The sequence below is a fragment of the Schistocerca piceifrons genome, chromosome 3 (genome assembly GCF_021461385.2).
Source record: "Schistocerca piceifrons isolate TAMUIC-IGC-003096 chromosome 3, iqSchPice1.1, whole genome shotgun sequence".
Classification (NCBI taxonomy): domain Eukaryota; kingdom Metazoa; phylum Arthropoda; class Insecta; order Orthoptera; family Acrididae; genus Schistocerca; species Schistocerca piceifrons.
Window position 1 is genome coordinate 876,024,224 of NC_060140.1, and position 16,310 is coordinate 876,040,533.

The 16,310-nt window shown below is 38.6% G+C and overlaps 1 protein-coding gene across 1 annotated transcript in view; it reads left to right on the forward strand.

Annotated features, from left to right (window-relative positions):
* Positions 1–14,390, forward strand: part of LOC124789142 (serine-rich adhesin for platelets-like) — an 88,512-nt gene extending 74,122 nt beyond the window's left edge. Inside the window, exons 10-11 of the mRNA XM_047256435.1 lie at positions 6,305–6,458; positions 13,451–14,390. Coding sequence (XP_047112391.1) covers positions 6,305–6,458; positions 13,451–13,553 — 257 coding nt within the window. The 3' untranslated portion in view covers positions 13,554–14,390. The remainder of the gene's footprint in view (positions 1–6,304; positions 6,459–13,450) is intronic.
* Positions 14,391–16,310: the final 1,920 nt, after the last annotated feature.

Here is a 16,310-nt window from a genome sequence, read left to right on the forward strand (position 1 = left end):
TATTCGAACTGCTGCCCCACAGTACATGCAATTTACAGTCTCAGACACTAACAATTACGAAGTGCATGTAACTATATTACAGGTCGAAAGACACACAAACAAACACACGCACATATTCATCCACACATATGTATATGTGTGGATGGATATATGTGTGTGTGTGTGTGTGTGTGTGTGTGTGCGCGCGCGCGAGTGTATACCCGTCCTTTTTTCCCCCTAAGGTAAGTCTTTCCGCTCCCGGGATTGGAATGACTCCTTACCCTCTCCCTTAAAACCCACATCCTTTCGTCTTTCCCTCTCCTTCCCTCTTTCCTGATGAGGCAACAGTTTGTTGCGAAAGCTTGAATTTTGTGTGTATGTTTGTGTTTGTTTGTGTGTCTTTCGACCTGCCAGCGCTTTCGTTTGGTAAGTCACATCATCTTTGTTTTTTGATAAATTTTTCCCATGTGGATTGTTTCCCTCTATTATATTAATAACTATATTACAGTTATTATTTATTCCATAGTGTTTACCAAAAAATGCCAAAGCTCATCTTTCTTTGTAATCTTGTGAAAAACATAGAGAACAATTTGTTTTTCACCATTAACGGTGTTTGTGCGCGCATTTCTCTACGAAGCAGGAAGCATTATCATCCATATTCACAGTATGTGTTAACAGCTAGACAATCAAAGCACAAGTAGCATATGGGGACTGTGACTGTACATGATTTTTTAAATCAAAATTGTGTAGCTAACGTATGATTAAGAAAAACATTGTAAGAAAAACATTGATGGCTGTTAATACATCAGAATGTCTCAAAGCTTCATTTCCAGTGACATAGTAATAAGATTTCTAATACATATGTTGGACCTACTTCCAAGAACAGAACACCACCAATATACAAGAGCTGCAGCTGCTGACCAGTCATCGTGTTTGTATTTGTTTACATTAGGTTTATTCTTATGATGAATGAAGTATAGCCTTGAAATCCAGTTCCGCACAGCAAAAGCTGTGTGAAGTTTTTGCGAAGTTATTTCTTTGTATTGTTCATAACATGGCAGAAATTGCTGAGTAAATAACACACTTATCCAGATTGTCATTCCAGACACCTGTATACCACTGTGCTCAGCATCATTCGCTTGTGGTGCAATTTGCATGCTATTAACGTACACCACCCATTCTAAGCGTTCCGAGTCTAATTTCAATCATGGTGCATAAGTGAGGTCAGTGCACTAACTAAGAATCTGACATGTTAAATTCCACCTTGACATTTTTTATCCAGGAAGAATACAATGGAAGAAAGGCACTGTCAAAATTTTAACGGTGAAGATGCACTGCAAGTAATTTATTAAAATTGTTGAAGTTACTCTTTTTTGTCGCATGAAGAGCTGCTTTGACGGGGGTTTGTACTGCTCTTCCTGTCTGGTGGGTGATCGGTGTGGTGAGAGTGTAGTGCCACATAGTGCTAATATCCAGAGTGACACAAGCAAAATTGAAGCAGTAAACCATACAGAAAAGTCATGTATCATTAATGTTTTGATTAAGAAGCAATTCACATCAACAGCTAAATTGTTCCGTATGCAATTCATTTGAGGGACTTCAGTAAGTAATGAACTAAACCATATTATTTTCCACTCTTTTAGCTACAAAACTACTTTTCAGCATAACTGTTCAATGCGACAACCTTGCACCATCTTGCTAGGAGAGCCTATATGCCCGCATGGTACTACTCTACTAGTCAGTGTCAGAGCCATTGTCTTCCTGCATCAATTACCTCCCCATTGTCCATGTAATGCTTCCCACAGAGTGCATCCTTCATTGGGACAGACAGATGGAAGGCGGAAGCTGCAAGATCTGGCTATAGGATGGATGAGGAAGAACAGTCCAATGAAGTTTAGTGAGCTATTCTGAAGTTTTGTGAGCTCCTCTCAAGTGCACAGCCGAGTGTGAGGCCGTGAGGTCCTGCCTTGTCAGAGAGAAGGAGAAGTTTGTTTCCATTTTTGTGGTTATGGACACACTGAAATTGTTTCTTCAGTTTACTGTGGGTAGCACAATGCACTTCAGAGTTGATTGTCACACCATGGTGGAGGACATCAAACAGAACTACTACCTCAGAGGAGATGTGGTGTTACATCATTCCATGTATTGCCATTTTATTTCTTGTTAGAAGTGATAAGCCCATGTTTCATAGCCTGTGAAGATGATCTTCAAAAACTTGTCATGATCAGTCCCGTAACGTGCATGCAGTTCTGCAGTGATGTTCTTCATTACTCTCCATGGTCTTTTGTTAGGTGACGAGGGACCCAGGATGCACACACATTTGATTACCCCAATTGGTGGACAAGCACTACCAACAGAGACGTCCAGTTGTGCAGCAAGGTTTTCATTGTGTTTTGTCGATGAGCGTGTCCGTATGTTTGTACATGGCAGAAGTCACATCTGTTTGTGGCCGGTGGGCATGTGGAATATCAGACAGGCTTGTGCGACCTTCTTACAATGAAAACAGATGCCTCACTCAGTGACTCGCAGTGCTTTTGTTTTCTGCCAGGTCTCTGTAAATGTTCTGCAAGTGCCTTTGAATATCTGTGATGCTTTGGTTTTCCGCCAAAAGAAAATCGGTGACAGCTCTCTGCTTGGAACGTACCTCTGTTATAGACGCTGTCTTGAAGGCTATGTATAGTGCTGCCACTTATTCGAACTTCGTGAAGCTATAGGAGCTGAAGCAGGAATATTCCACAATGTCCCTCAACAAATACTGCATTTTTTCAACTAAAATTATATGAGAAAAAAAGGTGCTGCATTATTTATTGAACGACCCTCGTACAAAGGTGCCTAGCAGAGGAAAATAAATCAAGGCAGTGTTTCATGTTGCATTGAGGACAACTACTATCACTTGTGACTTTTATTGAAATAAAATATTTCTTACACATACACCATTTTATAACAATTTCTATAGAACAGTTCTTGTGATTAGTTTTGAATATGAAAGAGGAGGTCGTTATTCGTGTCCCATAGTCATCCCAGTAAAATTAAGTGTCATTTGAATGATAAAAACAAACATTTTCCTTACACCAGGGACATCTGACTAAAGAAAAAAACTTTTCAGACATGTCACAGTAATTACTAGCTTTATTTAAACATAATTGCGGTGGAGTGAGAAATGGCCCTGGCCTTTGCTCTATTTATTATGCTGCTTACCAAGCATACAGAGCAATTGTAAAATGTGCCAATGCAGAAACGACTGAAATTTGACATTACTGTTTTTCTGATAAATCGCAAATGACATAGAGTAATTGGAAATTTTATTGACTGACAATTTGCTTACAAAAACTTTCCAGTCAAAAAAATTCTTTATTGAGTCACATGGGTTGTAGTGGATGAAATCTGAATTACATCAACAGCATTTTTGGTGCCCTCCAGACAAAGGTATCATTACGTCCAGGCCAAGAGACCAACAAAAGCAATGCATTTCTGCAACTGGTTAGGAACCACTTCAAATAAAATGTTAAAGTATTATTCTTTCCTATTTTTCCAGGTTTTGGTAGATTGATTATAAGATTTTTGCCATTAAACAGCCTTTTTTTATTTTTGGTCATAATATGCCTGGAAGTCCCCAAAGACGGATATAAATCTGCAGAAACAATAATCCACTCATACTTATCACTGGGATTGTTGCACATGAATGTGACATAGCATTAATCGATTGCACAACAGACACTCTTTTTCACCCCAAAATGATAAAGTGCAGTTTGCTCGCCGTTATTTCACAAAACCTGACCAGTTGGCCTTAGGCACTGCAGGTGTGGGGATAACAGCAAGCTTAATCTTTGTTGGCCTCCAATTAATGGCATCTCCTCTACACATTTACTTGAAGTAAAGCTCATAGTTTTGTGACTTCTTGCACTCCTAAATCTGCTTAAACAAGTAGAAGACAACTTGAAATAAGCAATGTCCATCCCAATAGCGATTCAGAGAGCCCAGTCGCATAAATCTCCGTTGGTAATGGTGCACTTGAGCAAGGTTGTTGTTGTTTTTTTTTTCCTCTCTCTCTCTCTCTGTCTGTCTGATGAAGGAATTAAATCTGATAACTGAATAACATCTAGCAGTCTTTTATTTATTGTGCCTGTCTGCACTTCAATATCACCTGTCATCAGCAGCAATGTATCCTTTTCATACTGTCATTTCATCCACATTTTGCATTGTTCATTGCTGTAGGTACCATGTTACTCCACAGATGTGCTTGGCGCCTCTATTCGGCACATAATTTCATTAAAAGAACTTTGTCAGTAACTGGGAATGGGGGAAGCAGCATTCTCTGTGATAGAGGAGTGTGTGAGCATGTGCATTCTGGCGGTGTTTTGGTTGGGTGGCAATTCATTCCCACTACTCTCTTTAGTCTGCCGCTCACAAACTTAATCAAACTATAACTAATGCAGTGCCATTAGTTACAGAGTGTAAGGGTATTTTCTTGGAAATAAATCTGGCGATATTTGAAGTTAAGTTGAGGTGAATGGTATCTTCTGCAAAAGTAGTGTCTTGTTCGCTTTGTAATTAGTACTGTCTAATATTTAGCTGTGTGGTTGCGAGCTAACATCCCAAAGATGTTCGGGCTCACATGCAGTTCCTCTTCGTCGAAATGTCTTGGCTCAAACTCATCTAGAGGTTGAACTGCACCTATCGCATTATATGCCCTAAATTAGTCACTTGTGACCCTTTGATAAACTGTCTGGCTGATGGCAAGATTGTGAAATACGAAGTTAATATAACAGCTAATAACAGTAATAATAATATCGGGAACTAAATTAATGACCCATAAATGATTTAGGCTACACAGTTGCAATTTGGTTAGAATAATGTTTATTCAGAAAGCAAACTAATAGTAAAAGTGGTCGTATTTAGAATTACTATTACACTCGAGCGTGTATCCATTTGACACAGTTCGATCACTCAGAGTCTAAGCGCAAAATACAAGTCTAATATTCCACCACATTATCTTCACAAAAAGTTAAGAGTTCACACCAGGTGCACGGCTTCTCACCACTCAGATAGTAAGTCCTGCGATACCATACAATGCAAAATTTTCTAAGTCGCTTCACTTCCTAATTGCCTAAAGACCTACCATCTGCTTTTGTCTCTCCCGTCCCCGGCCCCGTTTCCGACATGCCGAGCATCGTCGCTTAACTGACTAGTGCAGTTCCCTTCCCTGAAGCCATCCGTCTGATTGGTTATAGCTTATTCTACATTATTTTACATTTTAACATATATAAATAATCAGAGCTTGACCAGTTTCACCTTCTAAATAAAGTAACAATAATATCCATTGCTAAATTCTTTTACATAAAACCAATACAATTTCCTTCTTAACTTTGAATGTCTCAGCCAGTAGCCTTGCTCCAATGTGCTTTCTGATAAATAAATAAAGAAAAAAAGTAACTATTATGCGCTGAACTTTATAACAAATATTCTATTACCTAATGATTCAATAAGGTGTCATGCTGTCATCGTTCAGTGTGCTTTGTGTGGAGGAAATGATAATCTGGTGCTTAACTGAAAATACTGATAATTTAAAATTATTATATCTTTTAAACAAGTGAAGTTACAGAGTTGATATTTACAACATTTGTCATTTTAATGATGCACTTCTATATGAAATTTCGATTTTTAAGATCAACTAAAGTGTTCAGATTTTAGCATTCAGGTCTTTGTTACGAAACTTACGAATCTCATTTCACAAGTAAATCCTAAACTATTATAAATATGATAAGTATTCAAGTTTTAGTGGGAACACCATGAAAATGTGCGAAGGATGGTGGATTAAAACAACTGTGGCTTAATTCCCTGAATTACTAAAGAGTTAAATAATTTTTATAAATGTTTCCCTTTATGACCAATCTTAGGTCTGCCATAGATTGCAATGCTCGTTAACTCATATAGCCTAGTAGCAGACGAAATTTCATTCTAAATCAGTCTGTTCATGGGTGGCAACATTTCAGTTCTTCCTTTGACTGTCGTATATTTTTTTGCATTTGGTATTGAAGAATACTGACTGTTTCTCAGAATTCAGTTCAGAGGCAGGCATTTCTAGGACAAGGAGACAGTGAGCGGAAGAGGGAAATCTTGGTTATTCACACTTTGTTCTACTATGTAATATATTTCCTTTTCCAAACGTAAGTTTACAGAAACAGTAAATACTGTATACTGAAACACAGTTTTCAGCTTTTTGTGTCAATTATTAATAATTCTTTGATCTGAAGTATTATTTTGATGGACTATTAGAATAATTATGGCAGTTTTAATAATTTTACAATTCTTCTGCTTTCGCCAGAGCTGAGAGTAACACGAAGTGTGGCAAGACTTGGGCCACATTCATCACATTCAGTTCTGCAGCCAATACCAGAAGAGTCCACATCTAGTTCTGTCGCTGCGAGCAACAAACAGCCAGCCCCAACTGAGCGGCGCAAGAGGAAGCATACATCAAGGTGACTTACAGAGACTATTGTATACAGCTTGTAGTGTGTCTTGTGTTGTTATTTTATGGCTTAAGAACACACAACCACTCACACAGTGTATTGCATTGTCCATTTTTGGAGGCTAGCTCATCTCATGTTCCGCTGCTGCTGCTTGTTTGTGGTGTCATTATATGTAAATTGTGCATTCAATCTTCAAATGGGAAGTGGACAGGCACTGATTACTAGTGTATGGCTGCTCAGTGGTGACCCTATTAGAAAATCATGAGTGGAATTTCTGTTGATGTTATACGGAACAGTCGCTGCAAGAAAACATAGTTCTCAAACCAATCAAGTGACTTGCGCATTGGTGACTCCCACAAAGAAAATGCCTGTAATCAAGTTGAACAACAGTTGAGTACTGCTCCTTCATAGGATCAACTTTGTATCCATTGTTATCTAATGGTATAAAAAATAGAAATCCTCTTCCATTGTAGAAGATTCTTGGTACAACACTGACATACTTTGATCCATTATATTTCTAGGTGTTCGGTATTTCTTGTTTCAGCAATTTACCAGAATGTCAATAACAACAACAACAGCAAAGAACACAAAAAATCTCTATTTACAACTATGAACACTGAGAATTTTCGTATAAAGAAAATTTGTATGCGTTCATTACTATTTCTGATAACCGTAAGTTCTGGTCTAATGTGTCGTGAATTGTTGTCCGTCTAAACTTTTCAATTATTCTGATAGATGGTTTCTCTGTTGCAACTGTACCTGTGCTCAAAATCTGAAAGTGCTAATGTAATTTTAGACATGCTACTAAATTAATAGAAAGCACTTCTTCTCATTTATAATTATATTGCTACATCAGTTACAGTACTTAATTAAACTTCTCATACAGTAACTGTATACAATATGAGTTTATTACATGGCCTCAGTACACAACTTTGTTCTCTTTGGAATGATAGTTCAGCTTTCTCTCCTCTTTCCATGATGTAATACTAACTGTCATGGTACTAGAATAAGATTTTCACTCTGCAGCGGAGTGTGCGCTGATGTGAAACGTCCTGGCAAATTAAAACTGTGTGTCGGACCGAGACTCGAGCTCGAGACCTTTGCCTTCTGCGGGCAATTGCTCTACCAACTGAGCTACCCAAGCACGACTCACGCCCCGTCCTCACAGCTTTAATTCCGCCAGTACCTCGTCTCCTACCTTCCAAACTTTACAGAAGCTCTCCTGTGAACCTTGCAGAACTGGCACTCCTGAAAGAAAGGATATTGCAGAGACTAGGCTTAGCCACAACCTCGGGGATGTTTCCAGAATGAGATTTTCACTCTGCAGCGGAGTATGTACTGATATGAAACTTCCTGGCAGATTAAAACTTTGTGCCGGACCGAGACACGAACTCGGGACCTTTGCCTTTGCCTTTGCCTTTCCCTGGCGGAATTAAAGCTGTGAGGGGGGCGTGAGTCGTGCTTGGGTAGCTCAGTTGGTAGAGCACTTGCCCGCAGAAGGCAAAGGTCTCGAGCTCGAGTCTCGGTCCAGCGCACAGTTTTAATTTGCCAGGAAGTTTCATGTCATGGTACTAATTATTCTGTGGCACATCTCCATGCTGAGAGGAGACTGGATGAAATAAAATGCCAAACTGCGAAATTGGGTGAAGCAGCTGTTGTCATCCCACTTTGCAGAATTGTTGCATCCATCTGCTCCAGATTTTATGCACACACAAGATATAATTCGCAAACAGTATAAAAGTCTAAGTTCACTATTCAAAAGAAATAAATAAAAAATATTTTCATGGTGACGTTCTTCAGTTATTAGTGCTATAGGCGTGGAACACACTGCTTCACCAAAGTGATATGTTACACCACAACTTAAGAGACTGACAGCATACACTAGGTTGCCATTTTAACTTTTATGTTAGGCTGGCAGCATACACTAGGTTGCCATTTTAACTTTTATGTCATGTGATTGTAGTGTTATTTTTTTACAGTTGAATTTTAGTAGGCTGGTTACCCATTCATGTACCTAGTACATAACATATGGTAGTTTTTTAACTATGAAATGGGGGGGGGGGGGAGTTTTTGGAGGGGGTGGGGGAGTGCAAGCTCTTACCCACATATTCAGACACAAAGGAAGGATCGAGGGACTAATAACCATGTAGTTGAATCCATTGATATTTCCACCACGTATTTCAACATTTGAAGTTAAACAAAATTTGAGATACAAGTAGTAGCTAAAGATACTCTCTGTCCAGTTAAAATGTATTGTTTTCTTGTTAAACACATTCACTGGGCTAATTTCACTTTGTTGAGTTATTAGTGTGTAAGTGCTGTTTATAAGCTACTCAAACGTTTTGCACCACCTTTACGATGTGCGCAGTGTTGTGGAAGGTGTGGATTTGTAGACACGGCATGTAATGTTGGAAGAACTTTAATGTGTCTGTTTACTACACAGTAGGTTAAACAACACTGTGTTACAACCTCACTGTGATAAGAACCAAAAGACAGAACTACTAGAGTGAAGGAACATCCATGAATATCAAAGAAAGTGCATGGCTGTAACAGTTTAAGGTTTCACGCTCAGTTTGTTTGTATGTTGGAAGCTTCTTTCTCAGTACTCTTTTGACCACTGAAAATCATTAAAAAATGGCTCTGAGCACTATGGGACTTAACTTCTAAGGTCATCAGTCCCCTAGAACGTAGAACTACTTAAACCTAACTAACCTAAGGACATCACATACATCCATGCCTGAGGCAGGATTCGAACCTGTGACCGTAGCAGTCGTGTGGTTCCAGACTGTAGCGCCTAGAACCGCTCGGCCACCCCGGCCGGCGAAAATCATTACATACAACTTCCTTTCGCAATAAAGCATGTCATGTGTCTAATCGTGAATGGCCCAATGTGCCTTCCGTGTGCACTGTTGAGCCTATTAGCATGGCTCAAAGATTCATTTTGAGCTTCCAGTGTTCGTTCATAATTGCCATATTGCAAGAAGAGGACATCATCAGTGTATGGCAATAAGATATGTCAGTACAGGATGTTGTCCATGGAGCTGACACATACCAGTGACATCGGTAATTTCTCGGTTATTGTGAGAGAGCTCCTATCTGTGAAAGTTACTAAATGACATAAACAGCTTTACAGCAGCTCTTCTATATTTTATGTGCAATGTCTTTTTGTACAGCTCCAGTGATAACGATGGGTGACCAGATCTCTCTCGCTTCATAGCTCATAACAAATTATAACGTATATTCATGTACTTCTTTTACATTTTTGGGCAGCATATAACCAAATGAGAATTCTCATAATGATTCTTCAGTTGTTTCCTGGTGTGTACACTATCTAGAGTGCTTTTAGCTCCAAGGCACTCCCAAGTCACAACACCAATGCATAAGTGGGCTTCCACAGCAGATGGAGAAGCACATTCACAGCTGTGCTTTGTTGATGTGCTGGCTCCGTTTTACAACCATCTGCACATACATCAAATGAGGCCACACACACTGGGATGTTCCATGCTTAACAACTACCTTAAACTAAGTTTTCAGTTTTTATGAACATCTTTCGTCAACCTAAGTGATTAAAATACGAACATGTCATTCTGTAAACTCCTCATGTTACACCACAATGGATAATAATGAGTAGAAAATGTACAGTGATATGAGGAAGTATTCTGTAGAAAATGAAAGCAGTAATTGTGTTTGTTTTGTAGTGATAGTGTAGTTCCATCCATTCTGTACAGAGGTCTGAAAAAGTCACCATCATCCTCATCCTCAGAACATGTGATGTTCAGTACACATTCTGGTAAACTTCTGTTGCTTTGAAATTTTCATCCATTTCATTCCACACCACTTCCATTATTTCTCTTCATAAATTATAGCTTCTGCAGGTTTTTTGTTAATTGAAAGCCATTAGTTAGTGAAGAAACATTCTCTACAAGGTCCGTGATTTGGCACTCCAGGGAGCACAGTTCTTATTCTAGATTACTTGTCAGTCTGTGCATTGGGTACATTTCAAGACTAGAGTTCATGGTTGTGTCAGGTAATATGATTCTGTATCTGTTATTTACAGGGGGTGTCTGTGTTAAAATGTTAACTGGTACTGGTGTGTAAGGTATCTATTTTGGACCAGTGTCCCTTTACATCATACATGCAAGTAAAACGTGTGTGCGATAATTAATTTACCATCAGTAACTTTATTGTACATCACTGAGCTGTCGCGAGTTCTGAAACTCTGGGGACGTGAAAAAATCAGATTGCAAGCGTTTTGTCTGGTGGCTGCCAGTGTTATCACTGAATCCAATGGCACTGTGGTAACCAGCATAAAATGCAATGTTTAATTTTGCTACACTAGGATTTCATTCCCGCTTTCCCCACACCCCCTTCCATTAAAATCCAAGGAAGGTTACAGAGTACAGATGAGACTTACATATATTGTCAGTTATTGTGTGTGTGTGTGTGTGTGTGTGTGTGTGTGTGTGTGTGTAATACAAGAGATGTTAAATCCCTCCGGTCATAAAATATTTATTGCATTTCAGCATATGAAAAATAATTTTATGCCAAAGTAGGATTACAAGTTTTACAAATAGAAAAGTGTCCAAGAAAAGAAACTGACGACCCCTGCATTAATAATCTTCTTGCATACTGAAAGTAGAATAGAGAGATGCAGGAAGGATCATAATTTGTGGGGGGAAAAATGACCCAGATTAGAGTCCCAGACTGTTGCACAATTTTGAGTTTTCAGGAGATGTGGGGACAATGTACACTCTGCTGCAGAGTGAATATTTATTCTGGAAACTACCCATAACTGTGACTTCACTATTCTCCATGAACTCCATTGGTGTGGCAGTAGTAGTCGACCAAGCCAGGTAGGGATGTCAGTGAAAGTAGAAGAAAGAGATGTGACAGGTTGATGCTATCTGTTGTGCCAAAGTACTAAATTAATGAGACTGTTACTTTGGACAGGAAGGCTCTTGGCTCAAGATTTGAGAGCTGGTCCGGTGCACTATTTTAGTGTACTTCACAATATTTAAACTTGGTATTTGAATACCACATCTGATTCAGACTGTTTGCTGATGTTGAACCACTTCGTTGGCACTGTGGCGTGGGTAGTACCAATTAAACTGTAATCATGAAACTCAACAGGCACATGGAAGAGATTTACCAAAATATCAAGAACATGTACAGGTTTTGACAAAGAAAAGGGAGAATGCTGAGTCCTCTCAGCTTCCAGCTAACTTGTCAAGATGGAGATGATGTACCAATTTTCACCATAGACAAGAATCACATCAGGAAGGAAGGGAGAGAGAGAGAGAGAGAGAGAGAGAGAGAGAGAGAGAGAGAGAACTGGGACATACGGAACAAATCCCCAGACAGTGTAACAGGTGCACCATACCAAGAGTAGAATCAGATGCACTGGACCAAAGACGGAATGTCTCGGGACAATTCTAGTGGGAATGGATGGTAGATAGAGTGTGTAGAATTGACTGTGAATGAATGCACACCAGGTCAAAAATGAAACACCGGCTTGTGACCAGGCACACCAGCTGAACATATAACATCGTAGGATGATTCTTGTGGGAAGGGCCACAGACGAAACATCCATAACAAACCAAGAAGGTGGGACACAAGAGGTACAAAAATATTGGACTCGTTCCACTTGACTAGTAGTCTCAGGTAGGACTTGAGTCATATTGTCAAAATATTGTGCGTGGGCGACACTGATATCTGACAAAACACCCAATGCCTCAAGATGTTTGATGAAAGTGCATTGAAAATGAGGAATAGACATAAAATAGGATTTTTGCAATGACAGCTGAAAAGTACTTGTTTTATTTTTTTGGTGTATCTGCTACATGCTTACTGAAATTCTTGTATGTTTTATCATAGCTCATGTAGCCTAAGATACATCTTACACTTGCTAACAAAATGGAATTCAATTTGTATAACATAAAGTCTGTACGAGAACACAGGAGGGATACTTTGAGGTCAAATAATAGTAGTAAAATAGAACTACTAAAGGGTGACATTGTTTCAGACAGCAGCATTGAAGTTTGTTAAAAAGTCCCACAAGAGCAAAGCAAGGTAATTTTTTCCTGTAAATGGTATTTGGAGAAATTAATGTGTAAGCAGGTCAAAAATATAATTTCAGTGTCATGTCTAAAGCAAAAATGATAAGTTTCCTAATTGCAATCATATACATCCTGAAGAAAATACGTATTTAATTATTTACACCCAACCTCCTAATTACTTACTGGCTGACTAGATTTCGGCTTTCCCCATTTTCACAAGCCACGTATTTTGTATTCGGGATATATTTGATGTGGACAGTTCTCTTTACGTCATCACGCTCTCATATCTTCTTTATCCAGTATGATCTGAACCATGTGACAACGATGGAGACTCTTCTCATTGGAATTCGCTGTGTTACAAGCCAGCATGACACAAAGTGAATTCCAATGAGAACAAGTTCTCCATTGTATGTGAAATGTTGTTGTTGCATGGATAAGATCATACTGGGTAATGTAGATCTGAGCTGTATCTACATGCATGGACACCCTTTGGTGACCCACAGGCCTGATTTACATACTTACGTAAGCCTGTGGGCCGCATCATCATGACACGAACAGCAACACTCCTGGTGCATAAAGTTAAAACTATAGGATCCATTACTTTAATGTGTACGGGGTAACACACTGATATGAATAGCACTTCCTTCCTGACATGCTACATCATCAAAATATGACTAAATAGTCATGTTTTTGAGAAATTGTTCATTTTAGTTTCACTTGGACTTTCTTCCGTGGGCCGGATTGAAACTAATTGTGGGCTAGATGCATCCCATGGGCTGCCAGTTGCCCACCCACGCCTTAATATATATCCTGTTTTAATGTACTTTAGTGAATGTATTGATTACACACTACATCTTGTAACTTGAAAAGGTAACTACACCGTGTGTATGCCCAGTTTAATATATGAGGCTGAGTAAATTTATTTGTCTCTTTTCCCCCCCACAGGTCACCAGTTTCAAAGAAAACATCGCCTAGAAGTAAGAAGCAGGAATCTACAAGGATATCACCAAGAAAAGCAATGAGGTTGCGCAGTCGTCTCCTGAAATAATTGTCGTTCAGGGTAACATTATGCAAGAAAACAATTTTCTTTCTAAAAGAAAATGGAAATATCAAAGAAATTGACAAGTGGAACACAGTACTTTTTTCCATTTATAGCAGACACTGCCAAGTTTCTGGTATTTCAGGTTTATATTTAACAAAAACATTTAAAAAATTGGACAGGCATTTGTATAAATATTTACTGTGTTAAATGCATGTAGGAATAAATTTCTCATCTCTTGACAGGTAGGGCATAGCCTGCATGATTTTAATTTACGAAGAACATGTAAACAGTGTGAATTTGAGTAATTAAGACACTTACTACTTTGTATCACTGCCTTCCTGTTTTCTGCCACAGGTGACAGAAAAAACATGCCCTCTCCAATTTGTTTATTGTGTCAAAAGTCAATTTTATGCTGCTACACCCATTCTGTAATAAATCAATCCTTTTTAAAATATGAGATGATAATTTCACACATTTATGTATATCATTCCAAGAAATAAAACGAGAAGCTTGTACAGAAATTCTTCCTATGGCTTACACCACAACATTTGTAGCATTACATGAGTGTCTGAGTTATTCAGTGTAAGGAATGAGGTGCAAGTAAAAAGTTTGTCCTTATAAACAGAAGAGCATAGCCTGCATTGTTTCAGTTTTTCAAAACCTTTGTGAATATTGTGATTTCAAATAACCAACCTGCCATGTTATTTAATGTGACTGAAGTGTATGTATTCTATTAGATATGACAGAAAATATTGTCCCTTGTATTTATGTAAGATAATGTGTGCAAACATCCATTTTTATTCTATAACAGATTTTGTAATAAAATCAGTGTTCAAAATTCGAGGTGATAGTACTGTGTATTTATTTTTGATGTTTCATGGAATAAAATTAAGGGACTATACAGAAATGTTTCCTGTGAATTAGATAAAAGGCCATTAGTAAATCTCCAATAATGCAGTTGTGTAACTTGCAGATTGTATGCAGCATAACTAACTTACTGTATAAAAGATGTGAATCGCTTCCTCCATCACACATACAGTTCTTGCATAATTACCACTGAGTTGCCTGCTTATCACAGTTGATACTACCTCTCTATACGTCAACATAGGTAGTCCATGGTCATGCTTGCCATGAAACACTAATTTTCCCTATATTTTCCCAATTTCAAACCTGCCAACTTATTTTGTGTATAGATGATTCATCCACTACAACTACTACTACTACTACTACTACTACTACTACTACTCCTTTTAAGGAGAACTTACACAGAAGAATCCATAGCAGGTCCAAGGTCACACAAAGGAAACACTCGTCTACCCTTCTATTTATGGGCCTCCTAAAGGAAACCATCCTAGGCAGCCAAAAACCTAAAATTCTTTATCTGGTTCAGACTTTGGTATCCAAATGGTCTAGTAATGGGGTGGTGACAGGAAGGCATCTGGCTATCATGTCAAATCTGTTAATAGCTATGCTGTCTCAGTGCCAATGTGTACAACAAAGGCACAAGAAATAAAATGAAGCCCGTCTTAAAATATTACAGGCTCTGTATTTTTGTTTGTTACTGAGCTAGAAAACTACATCTTAAGAAGTTCTTGCTGTTAGTTGCTAGAGGTGTATTATTATAAAATACGGCTGAGAAATACAGGCTGCACAAGTACTTGATTCGAGCTGCAGTTTGATGACCACTAGTTTACAGTGTGTCAGCTGCGTGCAAATCAGGCAGCACACTTTACTTGATCACTGTGGTAAGTTGGAACAAAAATATCGAGTCTTCAATGTTGTAAGATGCTTAGTAGACACTCTATTGCAAAAATAGGACAGAAGTCCTACCATATGCCAACATTGGCAAACACAGGGCTCACACAGACACAAACAACAATGGTCTCCGAGTAATAGACTGTTGCACTAAGAAATTTGGAAGTACTTGCTTTCCCCTCAAAAATGCTCATACACTTACATGGGTCTCCCCAAATGGAATTACTCTCAATCAAATTGACCCTGTACTACTTCAGAGACACAATAGATATAAACAGATGTTGATGAGCTTTTGTTAATTAATTTGTGTTTCATTATCCAAAAGGAAATGGCAAAAAGGTTTTACACACCTACAAATACGATAAGTCTAATCTCACAAATTTCAGAATATGTGAGACATGAAGAAAATTTCAGAAATAGTAGTCCAAGTTTCTTTATAACTTGCCAACCACATACTACAGTTTAGGACAATTGGAAATGTTTAAATGATAAAAAGATAGCAAGGAAAAAATTCCTCAAATTTCAAATGATGAGGACAGATCCATCTTTAATTTAAAAAAAAAAAAAAGGTTGTTGAACTTTAATAAGAAAGAAAGACAGGTTTTGGAATTCCATCTCTCCCTGTAACCAAGCTTGTGGACCTCCCTACATGGTATTTTGGTACTGACATTCAGTCCATGAAACCAGAATGAAGTTTGGAAAGTAGGAGACGAGGTACTGGCAGAAGTGAAGCTGTGAGGACGGGGCGTGAGTCGTGCTTGGGTAGCTCAGATGGCAGAGCGCTTGCCTGCGAAAGGCAAAGGTCCAGAGTTCGGGTCTCGGTCCGGCACACTGTTTTGATCTGCCAGGAAGTTTCATTCAGTCCATGAATGGCTGAGTGCAACATTCAGTTTGGTGACTTTTTCAGCTGTCGTACTCACTTCTCATTAAAAGTCAAAGCGATCATCTTGTCATGGTCACTCAACACTCATCTGCATCTGTGTTATGACTTAAGGCACCTCTTGAATA